This window comes from Apium graveolens, chromosome 5 (assembly GCF_009905375.1).
Source record: "Apium graveolens cultivar Ventura chromosome 5, ASM990537v1, whole genome shotgun sequence".
Taxonomy (NCBI): domain Eukaryota; kingdom Viridiplantae; phylum Streptophyta; class Magnoliopsida; order Apiales; family Apiaceae; genus Apium; species Apium graveolens.
The window spans coordinates 4,481,945-4,493,909 of record NC_133651.1 but is presented as its reverse complement, the minus strand read 5'-3'; the positions used below and the strand labels follow the sequence as shown (position 1 = coordinate 4,493,909).

Sequence of the window (11,965 nt, the reverse complement as noted above, 5' to 3'; positions counted from 1 at the left end):
ACTTAAAGTTGACAAGAACGTAGAGTCGAGGCTTAAAGAGTACGCCGGTGCCACATGCATCACTTAATCACGCAAAAAAAGCCTTTTTTTATACTAAAAGACGATCACAAATTATTGCTTATTTTGATCGAATATGATGATGACTCATCATGGTCATTCATGATCGTGATTATAATCCTTTGTTTGTTTTCAACTTTCTTTTAAACGCTCACATTATATTTTGATGACGTATTCGTATGCTCTGGCCCAAAAATGGCATTGTATTCTTGTAATTATCCGCAGTTAAAGAAGAATAATACCAAAAACTAAGATAAATTCCAACTCTTTGTCTGTTATTTTTGTTAAGAATAGATCAACTCTTGACATTAAGATAAGTGCATGAAATGCTACATGAGTACTGTATATATAATAAGATATAAAATTACTTTACCGATTTTTTTTTATCCTAAACCTGATACAGTAACATAAGACATTCGACAATGTCAACAGAAGCAATCATTATAATTATTTTACTTAAACAAGAAATGGTTTGTTAATAGAGGATCAGTATCTTCCATTGTTTCACAAGTTTATCTCATTTATGATATATCAAAAATAGTTACTATACTTACCTATTCCCATAATTTCATAAAGATTTATCTACACTTAATTTTATAAATGAACTAAATATAATTAAAGTCTAGTTCTAGTACTTCCCGCAAGCATTGTTACTGATTTCGAAAATTGTAACTATTCGGTTGAGATATCGATTTGCAATTTATCGAATAATTTATAAAAAAATCAAATAATTTCTCTGAAATTGATCAAATCAGAAAAATATTTTTATTAATTTATCGACGAATTTTAAGAAAATCGGCTGATTTCTATAATCATGACCGAAGACGTCATTATTATAAAATAACATTTTTCTTCAAAAAAAGGTCCAGAAAACAACAGAGCACAACTATACAAAGTAGGGTATATTAAAAAAGTATAAAAGCCTGTGTCTTTATCAAGCTTTTTCTGGGGGGTGTTTAAGATTTGAACGTTTCACTAGGCATCACATTTATCCTGCCCACTTCTTTAATTTAAAGATGCATATTAAGGCAGAGAAATAAGGGCATTTATATTTACACCAAATGGATCTCACTTAGCTGTTTGTTTAATTGTACTTATAATGATTCCATCACTTTACTTATTATAAACGAGTATTACATATTCATCTGTACTTGTTACATTTGCATTATCATAAACACCATCTACTTACATTTATGCAGGCAGTACTAAATGGTTCCCAGCTGTGAAATATAACACTCTCTACACTGAGCTCTCTCTCTCTCTCTCTCTCTCTCTCTCTCTCTCTCTCTCTCTCTCTCTTTTTAAAGATTCATTGGGTGCTGCTACAGTTCATATCTCTCTCTCTCTCTCTCTCTCTCTCTCTCTCTCTCTCTCTCTCTCTCTCTCTCTCTCTCTCTCTCATTTTAAGGATTCATTAGGTGCTGCCACATTACATTTCTGAGTGATTATTCAATACAAGAAGAGGGGTTTAAGTTCAAAACAATTTGAACTTTTTCTGGAAAAAAGATACAAAAAAGAAGCAACCCATCTTCATTTCTTGGTTTTCTTGGATTCAGTATGGCTGAATACATCTGTTTCTTCAACAAGGTTAGAACTTTCTGTTCTTTTTCCATTTCTGTCACATTCTTTATCTTAAAGTTTTGACCTTTTCTACTTTTATTGTGTTTTTAGATTATATAGTTAATGTTGTTAAGCACTTTTTAGTTACCTTAGTTTGAGTAATGTGTGTTTTGATCTGGGTTGTTTGGGTTTTAGTAGTATATGTGGTTAATGTTAGTCATAGTAAGATATTTGTGTGTATCATTTTTGTATTCATTGTGGATTGGTCCAGGGTGAGTTAAATCTTGTACCTTTTTAGGTTGTGTTTGTTGTAATGGCTTTAATTGAGTTACTTTGAAGTTGGATGCAATGAAGAAGTAGTTGATTTAATTTGCAACTTGTTGTTTTTAGTTTGTTTAGTTGGTTTGATATGTGGCCCTAATTATTGGTTTTTTGATTAACAGGACACACTTATCATTAAGCGGCCCAAAAAATCGCCTAGATTCTTAAGGATGATAGTCTTGGTTTTTTTGATGGTATGCAGTGTTATGATTTGCTCATTCTGTCTTCAACAAATAAACCACAGCAAGTCTAAATTTGCCAATTTGAAAGTCATTGTGAGGCCTTGTCAAGATTACGTGTTCAATCACTCTCGACTTCCCTTCTTGACTTTCCCGAGACCCAAAACATTTTGCAGGTAAGCAGGACATGGTGCTGCTTGCTTTTGAATCGAATTTGAGTCTCATACAAGATTTTCTCATGTCCTGTATTGTGTATTTTTAGGGCGGAGTGTGCTTGTAATCCTGTACGGTTATTTGCCATATTATCAACTCAGAGATCTGGAAGTGGATGGTTCGAGACACTATTAAATAGTCATATTAATGTAAGTTCCAATGGAGAAATATTCTCTGTCAAAGAAAGAAGGGATAATGTTTCTTCAATAGTGAGAACTCTGGATAAAGTCTACAATTTGGACTGGTTTACTAGTGCTTCCAAGAATCAGTGCTCAGCTGCCATTGGCTTCAAATGGATGCTAAATCAGGTACCCAGTTGATCTTAAAATTTTTGTAGATCTGCTGTCATGTATGTGTGTTTTTGTGGACATTGCATTGTGGGTGCTTACTAGTTTCTACCATCATCGTATGTTAGATTCTTTATATTTTCTCTTGCTACTTTAATACATTCATTCAAAATATCAATATGCTTCTTCCCCCTTAATGCATAACATAAAGATCTTCTTGTTTTCCGAGTTTCCAAATTATAATTATGTTGAGACTGTACATGCGAGTCTTACCTTTGGTGGATTAGAAGTTTGCCTTTAGCGATAGTTACATAATGTTCTTGTGGCCAAATGCTGTATGCCTTTGTTATTGTACCTGTACACTTTTATCTTATCCTCAGTTGATTTTTTTGCTAAATTTTATCCTGAGTTCATGTGTTTGTAATTTTCTTCCCTTCTTTCAACCATTTTCTTACCAAGGAAAGTGCAAGTATCTAAAAAATTTCATCATTCTCTAAATAAATTCATGAGTTACCTCTGTTGAAGTACATTTAAAAACTTACTGTCATCAATGATCAAGGCACAACCTCTTATATATGTATTTTTATCTTCAATATTGCATTTGTCATACATGATTACTCTAAGATATGGGTTGATGGGCTGTCACGTTACAGAGCATCGATAAGTTTTATCTATAAAAATATTGTAGCAAGTAGAATGGGGTAAACAAGTTATCCTACCTTCAAAAATTGGTGTGACATTATACAGCACATGAATTTTAAGAAATATTTGTATTTGTGGCATTTTTTCTTTCTTCCCGTACACAAAGTTGTCTTTTTTTTACTGGAGTATTTCCATACTAGTAATTTTTAGAATTCCACAATATTATAAGGCAATACATAACTATGATAACTAGGGGAGAGCGCGGGGCGGATCGGGGCGGGTTTTGTTAAAAACCGAAACCGAAAACCGCATACCCCCGGTTTTTAAAATTTAAAACCGCAACCGAAGCCACCGGTTCGGTTTCGGTTTTAAAAACCTCGGTTCGGTTTTTATCGGAGCGGGTTCGGTTATAACTATACCTGGCAAAATGGGTCTGGATCCGAAGAACCGAACCGAAATTCATGAAACCGAGATCCGATCTGAGATCCGAATCATACAATTCGATAATTACCCGAAAACCGATTTAAACCGATCCGAAAAATACCCAAACCGAAAAGTTAACCGAAAATGATCCGAAATACAAGTTGCGATTATAACTTGGAACCGATTAAAACCGAATAATATATTACCCGAACCGAATATGACCCGAAATAAGCAAAATTTATATTTTAAATCTCAAAAATTGAAAAAATAAATAAGTTATGATCCGAAAATATCCGAACCGAATTTAATCCGAACATAATTTTGTCCGATCTTAATCCAAATTGTATCCGATTTTAATCCGAACTAGACCCGAACTGACTCACATCCGATCCGATCCGAATGATTTTCAAATATATCATAATCCGAAAGTAGACCCGATCCGAAATTGATCCGATCCGAAACCGAACCGGTTATCCGAATTGCCAGATCTAGTTATAACACCACACCACGTCCAATAAAATTAGCAAAATAAATATGAGTAATAAAATTTTTAAGCATTTAAAGTACAAAATACAAAATACATTTATTCCGAAACAACAATACAAAGTTATAATAAATTACAACAATCTAAATTAATTCGAGCATTATTTTAACAGACATGACTTTAGCTAATGATAGGAAAAAGAAGGAAACTACTGTTGACATTTTTACAGGACAATATAAAGAGAATATTAAAAAAATGACAGAGATAAAGAACATCATTTGCCAGACAGCTAACATAAGTCATTAGTTACCACCAACGCACACTAACTGCAAGTTTGCATGTGTGGTTCAAGTACAAAAAAAATATATAGATTTGTTAATTATGATAACCAAACACCTTTGGTATATACAGGGAACTCAGGGAACTCAGATAGTAGATAAAATAATTTCTTGCCAGTCAATGGGCAGTGAACATGATTCATAACTTCTAAAAAAACATGTATTAATGCACAAGCAAGATCCTAGCTAATTCAGGCTTGATGATCGATGAATATTCCTATATGTATTTATTAACTTTTAAAACATATATATATTGAATATATTTTATTTATTTATTTATTTTTAATTATCGGTTCGGATCGGGGTTTTTCGGTTCGGTTTTCACCTATAACCGAACCCGGAAAATCGGTTTCGGTTTTTAATTTCGCGGTTTCGGTTTCGGATTGGATTTTTGCGGTTCGGATTTTAAAGGTTTTTAGCGGTTTCGATTTCGGATTCGGATTTTTTCGGTTTTCTGCTCAGTCCTAATGATAACAAAACTCAGGAACACACAAAATTACATGGTCCACCAATGCAACCTTCTCCATAAGCACACAATTTTTCATGAATTATTTATCTTCAACCCTACAATCTTGAAAAGGGTCGACAAGTAGTTAAAAAAATGTTCTCTCTTGATCTCCTTCTTTACTTAGGAAAATGAAGGTTTTTCTAATAGACTGAATTGAAACAAGAGCTGATATCTGAGTAATACTCTTGAACCTGCCCAAGATTTTAGTTGGTCAGGAAATAAGCCACTTCAAATGGATAAATAGCTTTTTGAGGAAACAGATAACAAGTAATTTGGGGTTTCTCTGATGGGTTAACCAATTAACTACGCTTCTCCACTTTGTCTTGTGATTTCCTTCAAATGATTCTTCCAATAGTTAATTACTTGTCAAATCTGCTCAGCCAGGTACTTTATCTAGGGTTCTGCATGGTATGGTGTGCCAGTGTAAGTTACATGCTAGAATTAGCAGATTTATTATGTGCACAGTATCGTACATTGTTTTTAACGGTTTATTTGTCTGAGACACGACTCTTTTATCCCCCTCTCTCCCTCGTGTGATACAGATTCTCAAAAGTGAAATCCATGTATATTGTCCATGTATATTTTTTCTAGACATTACTCTTATCAGAACTTCAAAGCATCTCATGCATTTGTGCCTGTAACTCTTATGTAGAAATGTTAATTTCAATGCATTTGGTGTTACTACCACAATTGCGCTTACATATTCATATATTTGGGGTCCTGTGAATCAGCAGAAAGATGGCTGCATTTTTGCACTGACCTAATATACCGTCGTAAGCATGACGTTACGAGTAACTCACCTGATGACCTATTTCAATCACGGTTGACCTAGTGGTTACTTTCTTAACAGAGGTCTGGGATGGAGGTTGTTGAAGATATAATCTATAGCTCTGGGCAGTTACCGGCTGTATGAGTGGATAATATTTTTTCTTTTTCCATTTAAGGAATGTAAATCTAATATTTGCATTTACGATTATGACGGTAGTCCATATTCAACCTACTTGCTTATACCACTGCTGCTGACCCTTAACTTTATCTATTGCCCATTACATTGATTGTTTGCCAAGTCACATTGTAAATGTTTGTTGGTGGGAATAAAATGGTAGTAGATGATATGTTGATTCACCTGAGTCATAAAACCTTGACATTTTGACATGCACTGAAATCTATGCATCTTGAAGCAGTAAGGTTTGAGAGGATGCAGTAAAGTTTGAGAGGAATATATGTTGTCTTTTTGCTAAGAAAAAGTTATTCATCTTGTTACTTTTCTATCCACAACCTGTTGATCTTGCTCCAATTGTATATTATTTCTATGTAAGAAAGCGCCAATTGATTCATATAAAGCTTATCATGGTTGGCGCAGGGCTTGCTGGAGAATCATAAAGAAATTGCAGAGTACTTCAGCAGCAAGGGTGTATCTGTAATACTTCTTTTCCGAAGAAATACACTGCGTCGAATGGTCTCAATGCTTGCAAATTCATATGACCGGCATGCTAAGTTATTAAATGGCACCCACAAGTCACACGTGCACTCGTTTGAAGAGGTTTCTTTCTTTCACCCACTTTTCTGAAGTCTAGCTCTTTCTCTCTCTCTCCCTCTCAGATTGTAATTAATCACTTTTCCGGTTTATTCTTGCAGGCTGATACACTATCAAGATACAGACCAACCATCAATTCTAAAACTTTAATTAATGATTTGAAACAAATGGAATCCGCAGTAACAAAGGCGATAGAGTACTTTAACAGCACTCGGCATATCATTTTATACTATGAGGATCTAATCAAGAACAGCACTGTAAGTGTTACGTGGAACTTCATTTAAATATATAAATTGTAAAATAAATGGTTCCTTGTTCTAAGGTGACCATTTCCCTACAATCTTTTGAAATCATACTCAACTTCTGATTTTTTACTGAAATGCAGAAACTGGATGAAGTTCAGAAGTTTCTAGGATTGCCTCGAATGAACTTGACAAGCCACCAGGTTAAGATACACAGAGGACCTTTGTGGGAACACATTGAGAACTGGACTGATGTAAACAAGACGCTTGGGGGAACGCCTTATGAGAGCTTTCTTAGTGTTGACTATTAAAAGCAGTCCTAACCTCTCTGTTATTTGTTATTGCAATACATGGATCGTCTGAGTTGAATAGGAGAGAGCTGGGATTCTTTTAAGAGGCCTTATTTTTTTACGCAATCTTGACATAGTTATACTCAAAGTCGTGCAACTTCAACTGATTCTTACCAGAGAAGCTGATGTAGATACAGGCCCCTTCAACATCATCGTGTGGCAAGTTTTAATTTTTCTTTTTTAGTTTGAATTTGTCTTGTTTGATCAGTTTAATTATATCTCATTATGATAGATTAACAGGTTGTAGACATTTGGTAGAAGGTCCTGAAAAGAGTTTAGTGTTGTGTATCCATGGTGTCTAACGCGGCCATGTTGGATTTTATGTCTATTTTCCTGTCAATTTTGAATGGGATACGTAGAAGTGTAAACATTTCTGCCGATTAATTATTCTTGTGATAGTAATTAGTTGAGCTCTTTTGTGTCTCAAAATTTGCCATTCGGAATGAGTATGGACTGTTAAGAGAATGCTGTGCATTAATCCTGGACGTAGCTGTACTTGCTTAAGATTTTGCAACCTTTGAAAGTTTTGAAGTTTGAATCCATTGTAAAGTTTCACTAGTATTGTCGAGAGAATATATATTAAATATCTGATCTGATGAATTTAATAACTGTTCTCTATGTTCTAAGTAGTAAAAATATGCAGAGTGACGTTCAGTATGCGACTGGAACATTAGTATACAACTTTTCTGGATAGCGTCACGACTACTTTGCAGAATTGCACTTTTTTTTTTAACTCGGTGTCTGGACCAACTTTCGCACGTCTCAACTATTCCTAGAGAGCGATATCTTACTATCCCACCGTTTCAATAATTATTCAGGTCCATAAAATTACATCTGACGGATGAGACAAAATTATTAAGATACAAGTTTAGGCGGCAATCTTTAATCTGTAGCAGCTTCAAAACGGTAACTTTTTTCATAAAAAATTAAAGGAATGAACCGAAAAAAAAAGCTTTCATGTGGCATGCATATAACTCTTCCTAGATTACTCTCACAACAATCTATTAATTTAAGTTGCATAGTGGCATAAAATACCCAGTAGAGTTTAGAAATAAGTTAAGCTCACCTTTTTGAAAATGGAAAAGTAATCAGCCGCCCCAATGTTCATGGCTCTTTCTGTGGCTTGCTGCTCTATAAATACACAAGACTGCGAGAGATGAAAGAGCATTAAGCATTTCATTCACCTCTATTGCTTCTTCCTTTCCTCCCTCAGTGTCCTTTCCATGGCTCAAACACTGCTGATCCTTACCACTCTTTTCCTAGTACTAACTCTCTCATTCGAGATTCAGTCAGCAGAAGGTCGGCATTTGAGGACAAAAACGAAAGGTGATACCAAGAAACTTCAGTCTCACTTCACGGTCCCTGGAAAGGACATCAAACACACTGCAGGTATGATTAACAATAAAAATGCATATGGTAATCAAGATATTGCATCAACAGGTATCATTCAAACGCCACCAAGTCAGGCTTCTGGCAGCAGTACTCGTGCACCGCCACCTCCAGGTCATGTGGCTGACTTCAGACCCACATCACCAGGTCACAGCCCCGGAGTTGGACATTCCACTCACAATTAGGGCTAGGTTGTTCCATTCATCTTACATGTCTATATCATTCACTTGTGTATTACATTATTCTGCTAAATAGTGTCTTGAACATTTGTATGTACTATTTGTTATGTTTTCACCATGTAATAAGCGTTTCAATATGTGTATGTTTTGTAAATTTTTCCTGCATGGGCGTGCTATATATTAAAAGATTCAATATTACAAATATATCAATAATATCAGTGATCAGTAATATTTTATCTTTTTGCTCACCTTCTATTCACAAAAATTTTAATACAAGAACAAAGCTTATAGTTTGACAACATACAAAGATGGATGGATATGAATAAGAATTTAACATCAATAGAATAAATCTGCTCCTTGGGTCAGTTATTACAGAAACTTTTGCAATACTATCATCGCAACATTCTATCTTTTACATGGGCATGCATATAAGGGAACTGCAGATCTGTAATGCGGATGAGATGTGTACTACTTTGTGGTATAGTTTGCAGAAGAAATTTACTGTATAATGCCTCGACATATATTACTTACTATGAAAGCATGTTACTGAGGTACCATTTGTTTGATAATGTGTAGAAACCTCGTATTTCTAGAATTGTCGACACTGTCATACTATCCATATAGCGTCAATCTTTGAGAAGCTTTGCATCTTTAGGGGTTAATATCTCATTATCAAACTCAAATTCTACAGAAATCCCAGACAAACCTAGTAATCCATCATACTGTTTATGAATGCATGTAATGACTTGATAAAGGTACTAATATTTAAAAATGCAGTTTAATATTTATTAATCAGATAATACATTAAAAACCAAAAGAACTTCCAGACTTCAGGGGTGTACAGGTTGTGCAAAGAGTTGTATTGCACAAGACCCCGCAAATATAATGGCCCACCTCAATACCACACATTTAGACATGGAACCCTTTACTGCAAATATTCAGTCAAATAAAAGATCCTCAGAGTAACTCTAATGGAGCGTCACTTTGTGCATGGGAATACTTAAGATAAACTTCAGCAGAACTCAAACCACTCGAGCAAATTAAAGAAGTGGTCCAGGTCCACCATTGCGAGTCTCGACCACTTCCTTACTTTATTAAGAGAAGTGTAGCCACCTTGTACAACAGCCCATCTGTGGTATAATAAATTTAATAAACTGGTAGATTAATTACTGGGAGATGGTCATTCTCATTAGAGGAAGATGTCCAATTTTGTCTACATTGGAAATGCTCTGAGGTCTGTGATACTGGATCGTGCAAGTCAAAAACTAAAAAATGAGTACACCTTGTTTAGAGAAGTTTTCCTAGCTACATAGGGCAGGGAAACAATATTGAGTGAAAAAAGAGTCATATCGAGGCCAACCATTACAATTCAGTTTGAACTTTAAATCACTGTTAAAATTTCAGAAGTGAGACCTAATGTCTCCATTGTCAAGCATCACGCGTTGCTTCCTGCATCTCCACTAAAAGGAATGCAAAACCTCTTTGTTCCATATTATCACAAGGACCCTCTTGGTTGATGGAATTTTAATGGAATTACTATTGAAGGTCGAGGGAAAATCTTACATTTCTTTTCAGAAAACTTAACTATATTTAGTTTGTAGGAAGGAAATGTCAGTTGTGCACATAATATAAACCTGTGGATATGAGACTCCAATCAATAGTTTAACCAATTAACATTCTTATAGTTATAAAGAGTTAAAGACTTGCATTGTATCATCAAGGCGACTAGGAATTATAGGGAAAAAATTATTGCAGAAATCTAGATAAGCGCACAGTCATGCCTCCTGAATCCACAAGTATTTACTAGCATTTGCAAGTTAGCAAAAAAAAAAAAAAAAAAGAGGCATTTGCAAATTAGCAAAGTATAGAAAGGGAGGCATCTGCTGGGGAAATAATATAAATGATCGGTTGTGATTAATATTGACTACACCATTCCTTTCTTTTACATTGAGAAATAAAGGTTGAAAGCCCTGTGGTTCTAGGTTCCAGGTTCCAGCCTCTCTTAGTTCACCAGAACCTATCTTTTTAGTACTTAATTATTCATATTTTTTAGGTATTTAATTACTTAATATTACTACACTGCAACAACAGGCGTGCAATCTTTTAAAGGGTCTCTAGTCTCTACAATACTATTCCGTTATAAACACAAGATGTAAATATACTGTCTTTTGACAATTAAGATTCTAAGATTCTAAAGGCAAAGGGAATCTCATTGTTATCCTGCCAAAATCACTATCAAGCTGCTTTTCAGCAAGTTGAAACTATTATAATTAAAATCTAGTAAAACATTTGCCCGTGCACCACAGCCTAGCACACAAAGACCAACTACCTGTCCTGCAAAATAGTATTAAACTTGTTTATTCTTAATAACTCAGTGGAGAAAACTGTAGAGGTCTTCCAAAGCTCTAGGAGCCAACAATAAAGTCTGCCCTTTGGAGAATAATGTTATCAATTCCATTTTGAATGGAGTTGGAGTGACTAAAAAGAGGAAGAGGTAGGTGCAACATTTGGCAATGCAAATGTTTTTCATTTGACTTCTTCGAAAATAACATTTACCTAAATATTTTAACACTTAAAGAACGGTAGGATGTGCAGGTTGCTGTCTTTGATAAACTCCAACTAATCATTCTTTCTTATAAACGCGTAGAGTTAATTATTGCAAATAGAAAAATCTCAGCACTATAAGTGATCATGCAAAGACAAGCTGAACTAATATTAACTGGTATCCAAGTGGGGCAGAAGGTTTGCTGCAGGTTTAAGCTCCAGCAAGGAATTACATTAACCGGAGTAGATTCCATTTACCTCATCAGCTGTTCTGCATGAAGTATCCCCTTGATATGCTCAGTTTCCTCCTGCGTTTCATGCCCTAAAGGACTGTATGTTCAGGGTATCAGATATCCTTCACTCTGCATGAAGCAAATTGGTTCAACAAGGAAATCCTGAAAAGAGAGTCAAACCAATGGAATATATAAGTAAAAAGAAACATACAAAGAATATTTTGCATGACTTTAAAGATACTCGCACATCTTCACTCATTGGTATTGTCCTTTGGTCATATTGCGGCTATTATTAGCAAGATTTGCTTTTTCACTATTAGTGGTTTGCATTTCAAGTAATTACAAATCATTTCCTTCTAAGAGCAGAGTGCATTTTAAAATCAATATACAAAAGGTGATGCATGGGCCATCTACCAAATAAAGAGCACTCAAAATAACTGATATCTCTTTCCCTTAATTACCCATGGCAAGTCGGCAAG

General features: G+C 34.9%; 1 protein-coding gene across 1 annotated transcript; it reads left to right on the top strand.

Annotated features, from left to right (window-relative positions):
* The first annotated feature begins 1,010 nt into the window (after window positions 1-1,010).
* Window positions 1,011-7,525, top strand: LOC141662044 (uncharacterized). Its single transcript, XM_074469097.1, has 7 exons — window positions 1,011-1,147; window positions 1,257-1,644; window positions 2,061-2,293; window positions 2,380-2,638; window positions 6,376-6,555; window positions 6,651-6,806; window positions 6,935-7,525. The coding sequence occupies exons 2-7, from the start codon at window positions 1,615-1,617 to the stop codon at window positions 7,100-7,102; spliced, it is 1,026 nt and encodes a 341-aa protein (XP_074325198.1). The 5' UTR covers window positions 1,011-1,147; window positions 1,257-1,614; the 3' UTR covers window positions 7,103-7,525.
* Window positions 7,526-11,965: the final 4,440 nt, after the last annotated feature.